We start from the raw sequence: 20,201 nt of genomic DNA, 5'->3' as shown, positions 1-20,201 counted from the left end.
ATTAAAGTCTATTCTGATTGATTAAAGCTGCCAGAAGCTGCCTGCTGTTTCCTGTTTTTATAATTGATTTTATTTTTGAAAGTGTCTGTTGTCCAAGATTCAAATCAGTCTTAGAAATCTGTTTTCTGCTCAAAGCCAGAAATTACTATTAGCCTAAATAAGCCTGTATTTCCAGAGCTTTTCACGAGAAGGCAGAGGTTGCTGCTTCTCTGCATCTTTCAGAAGCATGCGGCTTCTTGCATGCAAGACTCTACTTCAAGAATGATTTCATTTCCTCAAATGTTTTCAATGCTGAGGTTCACTGTATATATGCTATGTTCAGACACTAAATGTGAAATGAACGCATCTGACAACAAAAAATATGCCACTGCTTGGTGTTAGAGCATACAGCCTTAGCATATGCACAGCAACCAGATTCTGCATCATCAGCTGCATATTTAGCACCTTTCAGGGTTCTTTGTGTGAACCATCTGCCCTCCGTCGTCCTCAGAGCTCCTTTAACGTGGCGGTGATGAACGTCGGTGCCCCGGCTGCAGGTATGAATGCCGCCGTGCGTTCTGCTGTCAGGGTGGGAATTACAGAAGGCCACAGAATGTTTGCTGTCAACGACGGCTTTGAGGGGTTCTACAAGGGACAGGTAAGTCAGAAAGTTCACTTTTTTATTATCATTGTAGAACTTGCACCCTACACAATGACATTTATACAAAATTATATAATATATATACGATGAGTAACAAATGAAATCAGAGAAACCTAAAACTAGACTGCGCTTTTGGGAAGTTTTATGCCATTTTATACTTCTCCAGTTTTTGCTGATTTTCAACACCTGACCAGTTTCACAAGTACATTTTGGGAGATGCTAATAGCCATTAGCCGCTTCCTTGTTTTAACCCCTGGCAGGATGTACTTCCGTTAAAATCGTAAACAAACTGAGCAAAAATAAAGCATAAAACACCAAAATGACAACTAATACACCAGCAGGACGTGATAATCTTTCATAAAAACCTCGTATGCAACCAGAGTGAGCTACCGACGTACAAATAAAAAAGTCAAAGTTTAAAAAGCAACTTGAAGCATCATGACAACTATAAAATTCCAGCTACACGTAGCATTCCCAGGTGTACTGATAAATCAACTTGGCTGAGCCCAGACGTAGGAAATAAGTGAAATGTCACTAACCCCCACCTCCGAGCCCTAATGGCCACACCGACAACAACAAGAGCGTCCTGTAAACAGTTCTGCTTACTGTAAGCCAATTACTGAACGTCCCCCAGCAGCAACGCCATTCATGCAAAGAACCGGTCTCCAGCATGCTCTGCTGACCGCTGGCAAACACACTCCCTCACGTGTCCGGATAACCCAGCGGAGCCGCGGTAACATGATGGAAGTGATTACTCTCTGAGGTCACAGAGGAAGATTAGACATGATTGGAAAGTGAAGCAGTGATCTCTGAGTAAAACCTAGGACACAGAATATGGTGAAGAGCAGCTTTTTTTTTTGGTAAAACTGCATACTTTCAATCTAGATGAAGAGTACAGGGCAGAAAATGGTGTGTTGCTTTTAAATATACTCAAAGCATTAATATGTATACTTTCTACAACCTAGACTATGAAGGCTGTTTTAGCTTAGTGATATATGTGTTTTTGGTTCATACAACAATTATAAATGAATATATATATATATAACTGGGGTGCTGCATTGAAAATAAAAATTATCTCTGTTAATACAGCAGACCCTATTATGTTTCAAAAGTTCATTGTTTGGTGGTCGGCAACCTTTAAAAGGGAATTTTGTGTTGATGTAATCGTGACACGTAAACGATTCACTGGAAATCCGTTTCTATTTACAACCTTTTAGGAACATCTGAGCAACTTCTTTTGTTTTAAACTTATTCTCAGATCAAGGAGATCAAATGGGGAGATGTTGGGGGTTGGACTGGCCAAGGAGGGTCCCTGCTGGGCACAAAAAGGTAAACACAAATACAATTCGGTCAGTGTCTTATGTCCTATCAAAACAAAGGTCTAAATAAAGCAAATATCTCCTGTTGCCCATCAGGACTCTTCCAGCAAAACATCTGGATAAAATTGCTGAGCAGATGAGGATCCATAACATCAGTGCTTTACTTGTTATTGGAGGATTTGAGGTACGTTGTTTTTTTAATTTAGTACAGGATGTCGTCTTTTTATCAACACCTTACAGTGTTTTATATTTGAGTATTTTAAAATATTATAAAAAGTATTGGTAAAACTTTGAGAATCTCATTGTGTTCTTTTATATTAATGTTTTAGTCAGCTAGTGATGTTTGTGATTTTACTCATGAGCCGCATTGTGCCCTGTCATCACTCAGCCCTGCTGCTGTCTTATATTTCACAGTGGATCTCAAAAGCGTACACGGCCCTGCTGCAATGGCAGGCATCTCAGACATAAAAAAATATATACAATACTATCTAAGCATTTTATACATTTTATAAGACAAATATTTTTCATGTAAACTTATGTAGAAAAGAAAGAATTCTGTTAGAGTGGAACAAAAATATGAAGAAGAGGAAACCCAGAGCATGGTGCCGCCACTACCATGCATGTGCAATTTCTTTGCTAGATAAAGACTGTTGTGGCCAAAAAAATTATAAAAAACATTTACAAGAGAACAATTAACCTAACAGTCATGTTCGTGGACTGTGGGAGGAAGTCAAAGTACCCAGAGAGAACATGTAAACTCCATGCAGAAAGCATTCAGGCTGGGTTTTGAACCCACAACCTCCTGCATGCAAGGCAACAGTACTATAGTACCAACTGTGTGATACAGGTCAGGGTTTGTCATCTCAAAAATTCTCTAACAGGATTTTTGGAGATGTTTTTCTTTTGAAGTCTTCTGTTTTGCATCGCTGCTCTTTGGTTCAGACATATGAAGAATATGGGAGATTGCTGATTCATGTTGAGTAGCGACTTCATGACAGCCTACCTGACCACTAATGGATGGCTTTTGTTCTTTACTTACATTTCTTTATGTGGATATACGTCACATTAAAGACATAATTTATTTTCTTTCAAACCTAACATTTTAAACAGGGTCTGTACACTTTTTAGATCCACTGGAGAACTGTTCTTTATTTTCAAGGCTTTTTTGAGTTGTAGTTTTGTTTTGTTTTTTGTTTGTTTTTTTGCTTCTTCCACCAGCTCTCTCCATCTAACATTCCAGCTAGTAAAAACATGTCTTGACTTCTTCCCCTTTTTTTAAACAGCAATAGTTGATATACATCTTTTTGGTCCAGCCTGTAGTTGGAATACAATACTGTGCAAAAATACTGAGACCATTTAAAATCCTTTGGAGAAATCTGGTGTCCTGAAAGTAACTTTTAAAGAATTTAGATACATATATTTTGCACAGTTCTGTATGTGTATTGTTTATTGGTCAAGCTGCAATGCCTTTTTTGCCCGTAGTGGCAACTTCTTGCTACAATAAACAGCCTTTTTATTGGATCCACATGAGATATTGGATACAAAACGATCAAGTGTCCCCTAAAGGGTTATTGCAGCCTTGCCAATAAAGGAAAAGCTATAGTTGTTTTTTCATCTTTGTCTCTTTTTTTGTGCAACTAGCAACATCAGCTTCCTGTGCATGTCTGATGTCTGTTGTGATTGGCTTGGCTCTCTCCCTTTGGCTTCTCCCTCCACTACGCTCGTACGGCTGTACTTTGTTTTATTCCCAAGAGGGCCTGTCATTTTTCCCACCGCATTTCTCCCATCAGCCATCAGGCCCCTCCTCGTTATACTCCCTCCCTCCCTGTTTGGATGTAAGCCACATTCATCACGAGTTTCTATCTCCCCAGCCATTTAATTTTCACATCACAGACCAGAAGATGTGAGCATGTTTGGACACAAATTGTATTAGACCGCTGTGATCTGTAAATAAACAAACTCTCTTGTTATAGTATTCCCTCCGTTTAAGGTCCACAGGCTGTATTATTCCCAAGAAGAAGAGTTTTATGTCGACCCAGACCAGTTTAGCTGAAGTGGAAAACCTTCCTTCGGATCTTGCTGGTGCTGCAGCTGCTTCCCACTCGGACTTTTTCTTACCTAAGAGCTTTTCTGTGTCCTCGCTCCCATTCTGCCTATGTTAATATCTCAGCGTTAAGCCTCACCTCTCTACCGACCAATAAGATGCTGCCTGATCTCCACGCTGCAGGCTTACGTTGGATTGCTGGAACTGTCGTCGGCACGGGACCAATATGCCGAGTTCTGCGTGCCCATGGTTATGATCCCGGCCACAGTCTCCAATAACATACCTGGTTCAGATCTCAGCATTGGCTCAGACACAGCTCTGAATGCCATCACTGATGTAAGTGTGGCATGTGTTTGTCCATGTGTCGGTCAAACGGCGAACGGTCGATAAGAGTTTGGGATTCTTCTGACTACCAGCTGGCGTCCGAGTATAGCCAAGCAGAAAGTGGACTTTATTTGGCCAGTACATGCAGACGTGATGTTTTACGTTTGGAATCGAGATCAAGTGAAAATGCAATCACAGCACAACATTTTGGATAGTTAAAATCTTTTTAAATGACCGTCTTAAAGACATGAGTTAATTGTTTAGATACAAGTCAGACCAGTGTATATAGAAAATAAAATGATAAAAGATGCCAGATTACCAAGGAGTAGACTTAGCAGTAGAACTTGTTTTTTGGGTTTACGTTTCAGGATAAAGGATAATTATGGAGTTTACACCCATCTCAGGTAGCGACCTAATTATGGACTTGGTGGAATTCAGTTCAGCTCAATTTATACAGAATATATCCACAAAAACAACTAATGGTCCAAAGCATTTCCAATATAGTTCAATCAAATTTAATTCAAATACAATTCACATCAATCCATTTCATTCAATTACAATCATTCACGTATATTCAGATTCATATCCCCCCCACACACAGTTAAATTTGAAGTTAATTATAAGACAATTTATTCAAACTTAGTTGTTAATGTTATGTCGGTTATTTGATACTTGTCTTTGCAATAGCATAGCATAGCATAGCAAACCACTTTACTTCTATAGCACTTTAAAAACAACTTGACAGCTGAGCAAAGCCCTTTACAAAAACATGTATATATAAAATATATGTAAGTATATATGTAAATAGCTCAGTCAATGGTTTTGTGGGGAAGAAGAAAAAAAAAACAGCTAAACAGAAAAGCACTGAGCCAGGAGTACTTTCTATCAGAATGAAAAACAAAGAGTAAATAGAGTTAGCTTCAACAAAACCACCATGAAAAGTGCTGCCCAGGACAGGAACAGAGCTAAACACAGAGACACTGAGCCATGAGTACTTTCTATGTGGAAGAAAGCACTTTGATAAGTTCTGACTTTTCCTTCTGTAATGCTCTGAAGAGGCAAATTTAGCTACATCTCAAACTTAGACCGTATAAAGTAGTCAAGGAGGTTTTACCACCTTAATACATTTCCAGATTTTTGTTTTGATTTAAAATAAGGCCATTTAAAGGCCAATAAAGTTGAAGTTCTTTTGAAGCTATTAAACCTTTGAACGCTCTCACTGTAAATAAGCAATTGTCAGTTAGTGGCTTTGGTTAAATCCAGCTTAAATAGAAACATTATCACTGCTCTGCTCATTTGAGCTGGAAAGAACAATATAAATTACCCATCTGTCTATAAAGGGGTTTAAATAAGACAAAAATGTTAAAGCAAAAATAATAAATGAAAACATCGACAAGTAGTAGCTTTTCAATGCAATGCTATATCAATTTTATGTCATGGACCATTAATTATGCATGATTACTTGGAGACAAACCAACCAGACTGAGCCAGGTGTACTTGGCCAAACATTATTAAGTATGAATTATTTATCAGGGCTACCATATTACTTGTGGCCCGCCATAGTTTTTGTCGTTATGCAGTGAATTTGAATCACAGAAGGAGCGTAGGACCCTCCAGTCCTCCCTCTTTACTGACTGGCTGCTAAAAATGGATCACAGCTGAAGTATCTGGAAAAATATACAGTAAACATGGCAGACCTTCCATTTAACCTTTAGCTATAGGCCCTTAACCTTGACTGACCTTAATGGAAGAAACAGCTCTGCTCTTACATAGAAAATACCTTAATCAATGATAATAGATAGAAAATAGTACCGCACACATTAAGAAAAAGTTTAATTAAGCCAAATTGGAGCTTGTTTGTTAGAAAACGCTGTACTGCTGCTGGTTGCTGGAGGCGAGCTGGTCTGCAGAGGTCCCCGGTAAGTGTCAGAGCACGCAGTGACTTGTTGCATGTGTGTGGCACGCGTCTCACTGTGTTGTGCCAGTGCAGTTCGCTGTTTGTGTGTGGAAAAGCAGCCAATGAGTCGCCTCATCCAGGGTGTCCCGATTTCTCCTCCAAACGACACAGAGACCGTAAGTTTCCTCTGCAAGGCACGTTAAAGTCAAGCCTGTCGATGCTTATCGTTTCAAGACTCCCTGCCGGACGGGTATAAACGGAGACAGCGCTCAGAGCCTCTGCGGTCCCACCTCGCTCTTTATCTCGTTGCGTCAGCGCCGCGACTTGTGAGCCGCGGAGGTCCCTTCCCCTGCACCCCAATCCGTCCCCGATCTCAGCCAATGAGAAGCCAAAGCCCCGTCCCGGATGTCCTGGAGAGAGCCAGCTAAGCAGCCCACACATTACAGAGCTCAATGTTCATGGTGCCAGTTAAAGTGAAGAAGCTGCCTCATTCATGTATCCTTCACTTTCTTTTGCCTTTTAAAAAAAAAAAAAAAAGTGGCGCTCCCCTTCTGGTTAGCATAAAACACTGAAGGGGTTTTGGTTCAGCGTGCTTTGTGAACAAAACAGAGTTCAGTTTAAACTCAACACAGCAGAAATAAAGGATACAGGATGAGGGAGCCTCGCGGCACCGTGATCCAGCATGTACAGAGGACACATAGAGATGTAGCCCCCAACCCTCCCCCATCACCGGTCTAACTGCATGTTATGGCCACCACCATCAGGCCTTTGAGTCCCTGCTGGAGCTGTACGAAGCCCGGGCCCACTACCAGGAGTTTTGCATCCCCATGTGCATACTGCCTGCCACCATTAGTAACAATGTGCCAGGCACCGACCACAGCCTGGGAGCCGACACGTCGCTCAACGCCATCGTGGAGGTAAGGGCCAAAGACAAATATGGACCTGATGGGTTGGGGGTGTGAGGGGGGTGTAATCAATTTAGACAGAAATAGAATTGTAAACTACTTTAATGTTTCCCATTGTTGCTAGAATAATCCTGTAATTGGTAAGATTATTAGCCAAACACTTCTCAGACCAAGGAATTATTGGAACTTTCTCATAACTGTGACAAAATGTGAAGCGGATTATCCAGTCCCAAATAATATATATTCATATTTCAGCCCAGAGCTTCTCAAAGCTTTTATAACAAGTACCTTAGTGCCACCACAGTGACAGACATTTAAAACAGTGGCGCAACAGAACTCAGGCTTGTTTAGTTAGGAATGTTCATTCAGGGAAAAATAAAACAAACTAAAAATAAACTAACTAGGACGAATTTTGATGGCCTTTAAGGTTACAATGAGAATCCAAGACGCGATAATTGTGGCTCTGGCTCTGCAACACACCAACCGTGTTCAGATTTAAAACCAATTCACATAAATGTGTTTACTTATTTGTGCTGAAGAGAAAAGAGAGTTTGTCGGAAACTGTCCACTGGGAATGAAGTAGGGCTGGGCAAAAAGTAATACCTCCATATTTTTAGGCTGAATGCTGATATATGATATTTATCGGGATATGTTTTTTTGTTTTCCATAAAGTAATTAAAAAAAAATGCGTCTCTGAATCACAGCTTTAGCCCCAAATGTCTCACAGGCACATTTTTTTAACAAACAGCTGTAGATAAATATGAGAAACAGCTGAAAAATAGCCTCCTGGAATACAGAAAAGTATAACACAACGCAACATAGTGTAGACCATCTAAATATATATGATATAGTTTCATTTTATATCCCTTAAAAAAATCGAGCTACTTTTAAGATCTCGACATATTGCCCAGCCCCAGAATGCAGTTTTATCATCGCTGTCTCCATTAGAGATTTATACCTGGAAGGATTCTTAAGTCTCTGCCCTGTTCAGACCAACAAAAGTGCAAAACGTTTTTTAGTGAAGAATTACATAATCAAAAGCATTTCGTAGAATTTAAATGGGGATTCTTAAGCTTTTCATGTACAACCACCTTAAACATGCAATACAGCTTCAAGGCAAGAAGAGAAAGCCAGAATTAAGCTGGTAACAGGTCTACAGGTCTACTTCAGATAAGACCGGACAAACAGAAGTACGATCCAAGCTTGTGAGTACCCATGATGCTGTTTGGACAGAGACTGCTCGCATGTTAAAAGACTGCGTGTGATTTATACTGCACTGTAACCGTTCACGGTGTCGTTGCTTATGTGCTCTACGTCTGGTCGTTGACGGGTTGAAGTTTGCCGGTAGGACGGTTCGGTGAGCGCCAAGACCTTGTGCAGATAAAGTAAACGGCCCACTGAAAGTGTTCTGGTCCGGCTGACTTCACTCGTCCAATGAGAGCGAGACGCACAGGTCGACTTAGAAGGTGTCTAAGCTTTTTATGATTAACAGATTCTCTCCTCTTTAAATATTTGCTATTTTAGAAACAATCCCATATTCAAGTCGCTGTGCTTCAATCTGAGATTGACTGGGGTTGCTTAAGGTGGAAAGGTTTTAAGATAAAACTAATCAATGCCATTTTAAGTTGTTTTCAAGCTTTAGGCCCTCCCTGATTTGGATTAACTATTGTTTTTAGACGTATTTATAATGGATTGGAAACACAGAAACACAAAGCTCTTGTTGTTCACAGGGCAACCTATGGATCGACCTGTGGATCTCTGTCACTCATAACGACCTGCAGGGATTTTATCTACTCTAAAGCAGAGCTGCTGCCTATTTTTACCCATTTTTAGTCTATTAAACACATTTATTACATTTATCCCATAGGTTATGTCCCTTTTTCCTACAGTTGAAGATTCCCTGAACTGAAAACTTTAATTGGCTTGAGGAATGATCATTATCCCCGTCATATTTTCTGAACAGCGCCTGGAATGATCCCGTTGGACTCGTTTCAGCTCTGCTTTAAAGTGTCTTCTCTGCAGCTGCATGCCCGAACAGAGACGGAAATGTGGCGCTTCTGTAATACGGCCTAACCTCTGTATGAATCAGACCTGCGACCGCATCAAGCAGTCTGCCAGTGGCACCAAGCGGCGGGTCTTCATCATCGAGACGATGGGCGGCTACTGCGGCTACCTGGCCACCGTGGGCGGTCTGGCGGCGGGGGCCGACACGGTCTACATCTACGAGGAGCCGTTCGACATCCGTGACCTGCAGGTCAGATTCAAATGAACCGGAACACAAATGTACGTTTGCATATCGACTGTGACACGTTTGAACTTGCTTGAAACATCACGCCGACGCTTCACAGCAACTTCTCGTCTGAGACTTCGGCTCAACGTGCGTCTTGCTGCCTGGCGGCTGCAGCCAGGATGTGTCAGGCGTGTGCCAGATTAGAGGCGCGCACACAGGCGGGAACTTATTAATAACCTCTGAGCTGCATCATTCATTCCATAACAGTCAGATCCCTTTAGAGGATTAGAGACGGCAGGAACTGTCTGTGTTTGCTGTCACCGTTACATTGTCCCAAAAAATTTAAAATTTAAAATTCACTTTACCTGATAAGAATGTCCGATTCAGATCCAATAAGTTGCACTTTTTGTTTTCAAACTGTGTTATTTGAAGGTGCAAGCATCTAAGATTGGTACAGTGATTGGTAGGGTTATTTGGGATACGTTTTTAAGGCGTTAATGAAAAATTAAAGGTTACATGAGGAGTTAGAGATACTTTTCACAGAGGTTTCTAAGTAAATTATATAAAAAAATTGCTTTCAATCACTTTGACTTTGTCTATAGCAGACAACAGTGTGGTGTTGTTAAAAATAGGGGCAGCGTAGGGACAAACAGAGCAAAAATTGGAACAGTATCTAACGTAGACCGGTATAGACAACGGCACCAACAAGCACAGCGATGTAAAGGAGAGCGGTATGTGGCCTACAGGAGGAATGGTATGTACAGCAGGATCAGAACATACCGTTCCTTGCATAGATTCAAAGATTCAAAGAGTCTTTTTTGTCACCGCGGCGACATTTCTCCTCTGGTTCACATAATGAGCAAGCCTGCAGGCAATGAACAAGGGTTACAGTTTTTTTTTTTTTTGTAGCGTTCAACGGAAATTAAAAAAAAGAAAAGGTTATTCAGAAGTCATTTGAATTGGTTGTCGTTCCTGAGTCGCACATAACAGAAAATGAGGTAATAAGGTGCTTATTGGGCAATGATGATTTGAGGCTTCGTTTACAGAAATGTGCATTTAGATGTCCTGAGATGATAGTGTGCAGGTAGGCAGTAACATTAAGGTGATTGGAAGGTATAATGGGCCAGTAACCACAGGGTGATTTTAAAGCGTTGGTCTGCAGTCTCCCATCAGGGGGCGATTGTCCTCACAGCTCTTGGGAAGAAGCTGTTTCTAAGCTTATTTGTTTTGGCTTTGAGGCTTCTGAAGCGTTTACCTGATGGGAGAAAGGCAAACAGTATTTAAAACAACAAGAGTTGAACAATATGCTGTACAAAAAATGAGCACAAAACCAACAGCCAACAAATTATATAAATCAAGTAAAAGCAGCAAAAGCCGTAAGATGTTTTTTTTGTTTTACTTTAAAACATCATAAATGATGATATTTGACCTAATAAAACTGTGTCCAGATAATTAAAACCCCTTTAACCTTTCTAATAATGTCATTCAGGTGCAATGGTGATCAGAATTATACACATGAACGCCCAAAGGACCCTAAAACACCCAAAGAAGCCTTACACTTACGTTATTATCTCAGAGATGGTACAAGTGTGGATGCGGCGCCCCCTGGTGGTGCATTTGTCGCACTGCGCCTCTGTGTCAGGTGGAGAAAGCGCACCGAGGAGTCTGAGAGTTGAAGCTGCCTGTGCAGGTTGTAGTCTGCAGGCGTTCACTTTAACGCTTCATTTGCAGGCCAACGTCGAGCATCTGACGCAGAAAATGAAGACGAGCATCCAGAGAGGCCTGGTGCTGCGGTGAGTTTCGCCCTTTTTCATTCGTTCAATGAAAGATTGGTATGTTTTCAACCTGCTGGGTGACTAGGTAATTTAACACAACAACACCAAGAAAGTGTGTTTTTGAAGATTTTAGACTGTCATAAACAATTTTCCATTGTGGAGAATCCCCTTTATTATGTTATTTTCCAGTCTTTTGAAGCTCAAAGTCACCCACCAGACTTTCTGCTGTGTTCTGTATTGCGGTTATTTTAGTCCACTGCAGCAGCAGCGGCGTGTTTAAAAGGCTCCCAGCAGGATGAAGCTCTGTGGAAATGGGACAAATGTAATATGTTTTGGACAGACTGTAGGTGACATTGTGAGGCTGCACCTGCATCCTAATTCACTACAGTAGAGCCCAAAACAGAACGATGGACAGGAAGTGTGTCTGCAGACTGGAAAACAGACCACACTGTAGATTAATGGACTTAAAACAAGACAAATTAACACAATATTACCTCCTGCTATTGACTTACAGTGACGCAATGTAAAAAAAAGTTTTCAACCACAACTGAATCCTCCACAAGTCACCTCTAGGTCAAGCTAGTGTAATTAATCATCATTGATAGTTTTCTGAAGGTCTTTCAAATGTTTATTCTTGGACTTTTTGCCAATTCTTGTGCATGACCATCAGCCTTTCAGAGAGCAAATTGTTCATCCATGTTTCAACGGCCAACTATCTATAAATAATAAGCGAGAAAGAAAACTGACCCTGGACCTGAGATGCATCATCCGAAGAGGTTTGTAGGTGCGCTAAAATCCTATTTTCTGTAGTTTTATGTAGGATTTTTACTGATTCAACAGGGCAACAAAAATAATTAGTGGTATTAGGCTGCCGAAAAAGGACCTACACATAATTAGTTCAACAGAACACAGGTTTGAGCATTTTTATCTCTGGATTGAGTCACAGGCAAGATGCAAAACTAACTTTCTTTAAAACTGGTGAACTAGAATTGGACTAGAATTGCTTGACAAAGCCAAAAAAGACCCTCTTTATCAAAATACCAGAGAGTCCTGCTGGTCAAAGCAAAATGGAAAAAATAAAAATAAAGGCCTCTGAACAGATCCCTGTTACAAATCCCAAGCTGTATGTAGGTCATTCTAAACAACGCGGCCCAGATGCAGAGACAGTTTGCACCCAGCGACGTTGGAAGACCTTCTGAACTCACTTTTGAGAAAAGATCGCACACTTAGCAGATTAATGATGCCTCATGTGCTGCTTTAGGCTTCACAATGCCCGTACGGGTCTGTGCGGACGTTGTGGTCGGCGCACGCTAAAGCTTTCACTCCCACCTTCATACGCAGATGAATGCAAAGCCTCTGCTGTCGAACAATCTGCCTTTTATTACGTTATTCCAGAAACGTTAAAGCATTCATGGCATCGGAAGCAAATGAACCGGTCGTCCTGCGGAGGTTAAAACAGGAACTCCTGAGTATAAAAGCTGATTATGAACCAATGCATGGGCTGGTTTGAGAATCTCACAGCGGTTCTCTGTACTTGGGGTAATCACAGAGGGATTACACACATGGATTACTACAGCTAAACAACTGTTGTATGACATTTACTAATAATTTGAGCATTGCTGCTGCTGAATTTAGTCATTTTGAATGCTTAGTGTGCATAACATAAGACCTTTTTAGTGTTCACAACAAGCCTCTCTTTGCTGAATTAGTCAGGCTATCTGCTCAGGCAGCGCCTCCTGTTGACCAATTAACAGACATGCAGATTGTAGCTTGTGAAATATGTGCAGTGCTCTTTGAGCATTTTACTCCATGGCTTTCAGAGTCTCTGCTGTGCAGAAAAATTTCCTAACAGATGAAATCAGCTTTCTTTTAACCGAGGGAAAATCGTAGGAGCTTTTTTTTTTTATAGTCGTTTGACAAGCGGTGAGCAGAACAGGTGGGGGAAGTTGCAACGACTGGATTTTCTGTGCTTCTTAAGCCAAAGAAAATTAGGCAACTGTGGTGCTTTCTCTGGAATCTGATAAGGACAGAAAACAAAAAAGGAGCAGCGTGATGGAAAGGTTTGGAAACAGTTACTTTTTAAACTCTTGGTTCACCTCCCTAAGGGCAGCGGGCGTTACATGAACTAAAGTCTGTCAGGATTCTCTGTGTTGGCTGCTAACTCTACTCCGCAGGTGTGCCTAGTTGGCTGAGGAGGCGTGGTCCACACCTGCAGCTCGTTGCAGGCGGCTTCCTCTGGCTTCTTAAGCAGAGCACTGGCAGATGGAAGACGCCGGAGCCTTAACCAGTCGTGGTACGACGTGGCCTCTGTCCCAACTCTCGGAAACCAGCTTGTGAGTTTTTTGTTGCTCATCTTTTTGAGTAATTTTTGTACCTCTCTGTGCTCCAGATTTTGGTGCTTGGATGCACTCACCTGTCTTGACGCCTCGTCCGAAGAAACAGACCAGCAGACCTGTCGGCTCAGATTTTGCTCTGGCGCTCCCCTCATACTTCCTGGAAATTACCCAGCGAGGGCTGAGATCCCCCTTTCCCGGGTTCTGTTGGTTCTGTGCTCACTCTGGTCAATCCATCTGTCAACCGCTGCCGATGAGGTCATCTCGGATTCCTCACCAGCTACATCTGCCGCCCTCAGCCACTAGCCACCTATCTCCATCAGAGTAGTCACATAGAGATCTCCTGACGCTACTTCTTCCCGGTTAGGTCCGCCCTGCCTAATGGTAAGCAGCGCAACTCTTAGTTGGTTTTTCTGGCTTTCATTATGAAGAACTCACGTGCTCTCTCTCTTACAGTCTCTCCAGCCTTGACGTTCTGACCCAGCCGTGTACCAGTAGTCCGTCCATAAACCTGCTTATTTTTCCTTTAATAAAAGAACTTAAAACTGTGTTTTGCCTCCCGTTCGTATCTGCATGTGGGCTCGTCATCTGAAAACCATGACAGAAGAAGGCTCCGGCCACCAAAGTCCAGCGGATACGTTCGGGCGGCAGTTAGCCGCACATCAAGAACAGATGCAGACGTTAGGTTTTGCTGTGAATTCCACTCAGGAACAACTTCAGAGGTTAGCCGCGCAGGTTAGCCTACTAGTGGACACAGTTACTTCCGCGAAGACGTCACTTGTCACTCAAGGTCTCGCAACCCCGCCTTCTGACGCTCCGAGCATGGAGAAGTACATTGGTGAGTCTTTGGCTACGGGGTTAATTCGTCCTTCTTCTTCCCCATTAGGGGCTGGGTTCTTTTTTGTGGGAAAGAAGGACGGAACCCTTCGACCCTGTATTGATTATCGAGGGCTTAACCAGATAACGGTCAAGAATAAATACCCACTTCCTCTATTATCATCAGCCCTGGAGCCAGTCCAGAATGCCAAAGTTTTCACTAAGCTCGATTTGCGCAACGCTTATCATTTGGTTCGGGTGAGACAGGGGGATGAGTGGAAGACAGCTTTTAAGACTCCGTTAGGTCACTTTGAGTACCTAGTAATGCCTTTTGGCTTGTGTAATGCCCCAGCAGTGTTTCAGGCATTAGTGAACTATGTCCTGCGGGATTTTTTTGAATGTTTTTGTGTTCGTCTATTTAGACGATATCCTGATTTACTCTCGTGACCTAGATCAACACAAACAACATGTTAGGCTTGTTCTCCAGCGGTTGCTAGAGAATCGCCTGTTTGTAAAAGCCGAAAAATGCGATTTTCACCAGACTTCAGTTTCTTTTCTCGGTCTTATTTTGGAGGGGGGGCAAGTAAGATCAGACCCAGAAAAGATTAGAGCGGTAACAGAGTGGCCAGTTCCTGAGTCACGTAAACAGCTTCAACGGTTCCTAGGGTTCGCTAATTTCTATAGGCGATTTATCAGGAACTATAGTCAAGTAGCTTCCCCGTTACATGCTCTTACCTCCACCAAGGTTCCTTTTTTCTGGAGTCCTGAAGCCGATGAGGCGTTTAAGACCCTTAAATCCCGTTTTTCCCAGGCTCCTATACTAGTTCACCCTGATCCTTCCAGACAATTCACACTTGAAATAGATGCTTCCAACACCGGTGTAGGAGCGGTCCTCTCCCAACAGTCTGAGACAGATAATAAACTTCACCCTTGTGCATTTTTCTCCCGTCGTTTGTCCCCTGCTGAACAGAATTATGATGTAGGCGATCGGGAATTATTAGCTATTAAGTTAGCCTTGGAGGAGTGGCGGCACTGGCTAGAGGGATCCGAGCAGCCCATCATAATTTGGACAGATCACAAAAACCTCTCCTATCTGCAGACAGCCCGCAGACTCAACTCTAGGCAAGCCCGTTGGTCATTATTCTTCTCACGATTCAACCTCACCATAACCTACAGACCAGGCTCTCGAAACATTAAACCCGATGCGCTTTCTCGTCAGTTTGCTCAAGTGGAACAAGAGAAACAACCGGATTTAATTCTTCCTCCATCATGCACAGTTGGAGCTTTGCATTGGGACCTAGAGGACAGGATTAATCAGGCCCTGTTATTAGATCCGGATCCTGGTACGGGCCCACCGGGATTAAAGTATGTTCCCCGATCTGTTCGTCCTGAGGTTTTACGGTGGGTTCACGATGCCAAGTTTTCCGCCCATCCGGGCATTTATAGAACCCAGTCTCAGGTGTCTCGGCGATTCTGGTGGCCATCGTGGACCAAGGATGTCAGAGACTACGTTTTAGCCTGTCCTGTCTGCGCCCAAAACAAGTCGTCTAACCAGCCGCCTTCTGGGTTATTGAATCCGCTTCCGATTCCCAAACGTCCATGGTCTCACATAGCTGTTGATTTCGTTACTGGACTCCCTGTTTCCCAAGGCATGTCAACTATCTTAACTGTGGTTGACCGTTTTTCCAAGTCCTGTCATCTCATACCCATCCGTAAGCTACCTAACGCTCTCCAGACTGCCCAACTCCTCATTAAACATGTTTTCAAGCTCCATGGAATTCCTGTTGACATTCTCTCTGACCGGGGTCCCCAGTTTGTTTCTCAGGTCTGGCGGCACTTTTGCTCTGCTCTGGGTGCCCGTTACACGCTCACCTCCGGATACCATCCTCAAACCAACGGTCAGACTGAACGAATGAATCAACAATTAGAAACCACCCTCCGTTGCCTCACGTCATCTACTCCTTTCGACTGGAACAAGTTTTTGCCTTGGGTAGAGTATGCTCTGAACTCTCATATCACCTCAGCTACGGGACGTTCACCTTTTGAAGTTGCATTAGGATATCAACCACCACTCCTACCTTCAGACGAACTCAGGATTCCCTTCACCTCCGTTAACGATTATATTGCTCGCTGCCAGAAAATATGGAAAGAGACAGTTACAGCCCTCACTCGCACCGCAGAGCGGAGCAAGAGGTTTGCCGACCAGCACCGCAGACCAGCTCCCCATTATCGCCCCGGTCAGAGGGTTTGGTTATCATCCAGAGATGTTTTGACTAATCCATCCGCCAAGAAACTTGCTCCCCGGTTTACAGGTCCCTATGAAATAGAAACAGTCATCAACCCCACCACTGTCCGCTTACGTCTTCCTCCTCACTCTCGTGTTCATCCCACTTTTCACGTATCCCAGATTAAGCCTGTTTTGGACAATGATTCTTACCCTCCTTCCGGACCCCCTCCACCCTCCCAGGACAGTCAGAGTTCTCGCGTCTCCAGGATTGTAGATGTCCGTCGACGTGGAAGGGGTTACCAATACCTCGTGGATTGGGTGGGTCGCAGCTCGGAGGATCGCTCATGGGTATCTGCAGCCACCATCGCCAATGAGGAATTGATCCGAGACTTTTGGTCTACTCAACCCAGCACATCTTCGTCTGGGCCGCCAGGAGGCGGCCGTTGAGGGGGGGGTAGTGTCAGGATTCTCTGTGTTGGCTGCTAACTCTACTCCGCAGGTGTGCCTAGTTGGCTGAGGAGGCGTGGTCCACACCTGCAGCTCGTTGCAGGCGGCTTCCTCTGGCTTCTTAAGCAGAGCACTGGCAGATGGAAGACGCCGGAGCCTTAACCAGTCGTGGTACGACGTGGCCTCTGTCCCAACTCTCGGAAACCAGCTTGTGAGTTTTTTGTTGCTCATCTTTTTGAGTAATTTTTGTACCTCTCTGTGCTCCAGATTTTGGTGCTTGGATGCACTCACCTGTCTTGACGCCTCGTCCGAAGAAACAGACCAGCAGACCTGTCGGCTCAGATTTTGCTCTGGCGCTCCCCTCATACTTCCTGGAAATTACCCAGCGAGGGCTGAGATCCCCCTTTCCCGGGTTCTGTTGGTTCTGTGCTCACTCTGGTCAATCCATCTGTCAACCGCTGCCGATGAGGTCATCTCGGATTCCTCACCAGCTACATCTGCCGCCCTCAGCCACTAGCCACCTATCTCCATCAGAGTAGTCACATAGAGATCTCCTGACGCTACTTCTTCCCGGTTAGGTCCGCCCTGCCTAATGGTAAGCAGCGCAACTCTTAGTTGGTTTTTCTGGCTTTCATTATGAAGAACTCACGTGCTCTCTCTCTTACAGTCTCTCCAGCCTTGACGTTCTGACCCAGCCGTGTACCAGTAGTCCGTCCATAAACCTGCTTATTTTTCCTTTAATAAAAGAACTTAAAACTGTGTTTTGCCTCCCGTTCGTATCTGCATGTGGGCTCGTCATCTGAAAACCATGACAAAGTCCTGATGAAAGAAAAAAAAAAAAGATGTTTTTAATAATTACAAATTGTTCATAAAATATCCCAATTGCTGATATGACCCAAAGAGAAGCAGACATACACACCCAGTGCCGTGCCACAGATCTGCCTCCACGCGTAACCGGATGAGCCGCGGCTCCTTTTAGGTTACGATTGTCGTCTGTTGTGTGTTTCAGTAACGAGAACAGCAACGAAAACTTCACCACCGACTTCATCTACCAGCTGTACTCCGAGGAAGGGCGAGGCGTGTTCGACTGCAGGAAGAACATCCTGGGTCACATGCAGCAGGTCGGACTCGCATGCTAATACGCTCATTACTGTGTGTGTGAGCTGAATTAATGTTTAGAGGTTTAAAGCCTGATCTAATGTTCTAACTACGTCCTTGAATGTTAATCCATAATTGCCAACAGGAGTATATTTTTGAGATTTTCATAACGTTTTAAAGACAAACCTTTTCGTTTTATTGAATCTTCAATAACTATGAATTTCATCAGAGGATTTCTTAGGTTATAAATGCAGTTGAAATAATTTAATTTAACTTAGATAAGGCTTTATATATAGGAAGATATGATGAACTGATTGATGAATTCAGTTTTATTTTTATTCACTTACTCGGTTATTTAAAATGCATTTATTTAAATGTCTTCCCTCGGCCAGGGCGGCGCTCCGTCTCCGTTCGACAGAAACTTCGGCACCAAGGTTGCAGCGAAGGCCATACAGTGGATCTCACGGACGCTGAAGGAGTCCTATAAAGAAGGTGTGTCCAACGACAAGGATTCGCTACATACTGAATACTTAAGTGTGTGTGAGATCTCGTCTTTTTTTTGTTGTTGTTGGTAATAACAGCCGATGTTTTCCTTCAATGCAGGGAGAGTCTTCACCAACTCGGAGGACACCGCCTGCCTTTTGGGGATGCGTCGCAGAGCCATGGTCTTTCAACCTGTGGTGCAGCTCAGGGAGGAGACCGACTTTGTGTAAGATAGGGATTCTGTTTTTTAATCTTTCTGGTCATACTGTCCAATTTAAAACGAAAAACATGTCCAGGACTTCCCAGCTGTGTTGATAGAGATCTTTACATCCAGCACTTGCTGCAAAAATCTGAAAGACATAGAGCACATTCAAAAGTACTTGATGGTACTTGAAGTTGGCTCTGTAGCCTAACTTTAGTTCAATTTAGCATTAACGAGCAGGGAAAATATTTTACTAGTTGAACAAGTGTTATTCATGAAGTTACTTGCAGTGGGTAGAGTAACCAGACATCTTAAGGATATAACTCAAGTAAAAGTACAGCGCAGTAAAACTACTCCTAAAAGTGCATTTAGTTCAAAACTTTAACTCAGGTAAATGTAACTGAGTAAATGTAACTAGTTACTGCCCACTGCTGCCTGCTGTGTGCGTTGGGTCATGTTGCAGCTGGATCAGAGCTGCAGCTCGATGCTGCCTCGCACTGAACAAAAGGAGATTGTGTCTTAAATTTAGCTCTCCAGCCACTGCGCATGTCCTAATGATCTGAAGGTGAGAGCCCGCACATGTACCCATAACACACTTTCTCCCTTTTTTTGTTACAAACACCAGAAAAGTGTGAGATGCTTTAACATGTATCTCTCTTTATAAACAAAATGACACTTCCTGGAGAAAGCTGCTAATTAATGCTGTTCTAATCGAATCTTTTAAGGCCTAAGAATTTTTTTTTTTTTAGAACACTAGATACATAAAATGACATCTTAAAAACAAGGCAAAACACCAGACTGATCAGGAATAAAGTTGTGGTAGAAATTAATAGCCAAGTCTCAAAGTACTGTTTACTTAATCTTCTGAAAATTTATAGAGAGGGGTAGATAACTCTGGTGGAGCAGCAGTTTCACAAATCAGGAGGGCGGGACAACTTTTAGTTGTGCGCTCCTGGAAGAGTGGTATAAAAAAGAAGGCGGCATTTTTGAAGGGAAACCATGTCAAAAAAAAATAAATCATGTAACACGTAGAAAAATGTGATGCAAAATTTCTTCGTTATTCTGCAAAACTACAGCATGTTTAACAGAAAACTAAACTCCCTGAACACAAAGTGAAACAAGGAAGTGGCAGAATAATGCCGTGGCTGCTTTTCCTCAGCAGGAAAGATGATGGGGAGATAGATGGGACTAAATACAGCGCTGAAAAAGGCTTGAGCCTGGGGCGGCGGTTCCCTTCCAGTAGCATATTGAGCAGACAGCCAGAGCAGGAATGGACTGGTTTATATCGAAGCGTATGTGTCTTAGTATGGCCTAGTCAAAGTTCAGACCTGAATCCAACAGAGAATCTATAACAAGAAGTGGAAATTGGTTTTGCAAATGCTTTCCATCCAACCAACCTGACAAAGCTTGATGCATTTCGCAAAGACTGGGCGAACGTTTCACTCTCTCCTCGTGGAAAGC

The 20,201-nt window shown here is 43.0% G+C and overlaps 1 protein-coding gene and 2 long non-coding RNA genes across 7 annotated transcripts in view; all 3 read left to right on the top strand.

Moving 5' to 3' along the window:
- Window positions 1-20,201, top strand: part of LOC118556039 (ATP-dependent 6-phosphofructokinase, platelet type-like) — a 32,639-nt gene that overhangs the window by 10,815 nt on the left and 1,623 nt on the right. For 3 of the 5 annotated variants that reach the window (XM_036137333.1, XM_036137334.1, XM_012869394.3), the window contains 9 exons: window positions 491-637; window positions 1,899-1,969; window positions 2,056-2,143; window positions 6,989-7,141; window positions 9,219-9,383; window positions 11,091-11,152; window positions 17,967-18,078; window positions 18,448-18,547; window positions 18,659-18,764. In XM_036137333.1, coding sequence (XP_035993226.1) covers window positions 491-637; window positions 1,899-1,969; window positions 2,056-2,143; window positions 6,989-7,141; window positions 9,219-9,383; window positions 11,091-11,152; window positions 17,967-18,078; window positions 18,448-18,547; window positions 18,659-18,764 — 1,004 coding nt within the window. Of the gene's footprint in view, window positions 1-490; window positions 638-1,898; window positions 1,970-2,055; window positions 2,144-4,186; window positions 4,340-6,988; window positions 7,142-9,218; window positions 9,384-11,090; window positions 11,153-17,966; window positions 18,079-18,447; window positions 18,548-18,658; window positions 18,765-20,201 lie in introns of all 5 variants that reach the window. The other 2 variants (XM_036137335.1, XM_036137336.1) reach the window with 1 other exon arrangement.
- Window positions 13,798-14,015, top strand: LOC118563193. Its single transcript, XR_004931093.1, has 2 exons — window positions 13,798-13,851; window positions 13,924-14,015. It is a non-coding gene; the product is annotated as an uncharacterized LOC118563193 (long non-coding RNA).
- Window positions 17,499-17,716, top strand: LOC118563192. Its single transcript, XR_004931092.1, has 2 exons — window positions 17,499-17,552; window positions 17,625-17,716. It is a non-coding gene; the product is annotated as an uncharacterized LOC118563192 (long non-coding RNA).

Source organism: Fundulus heteroclitus, chromosome 5 (assembly GCF_011125445.2).
Source record: "Fundulus heteroclitus isolate FHET01 chromosome 5, MU-UCD_Fhet_4.1, whole genome shotgun sequence".
NCBI lineage: Eukaryota > Metazoa > Chordata > Actinopteri > Cyprinodontiformes > Fundulidae > Fundulus > Fundulus heteroclitus.
This window is presented reverse-complemented; position numbering and strand designations above follow the sequence as displayed.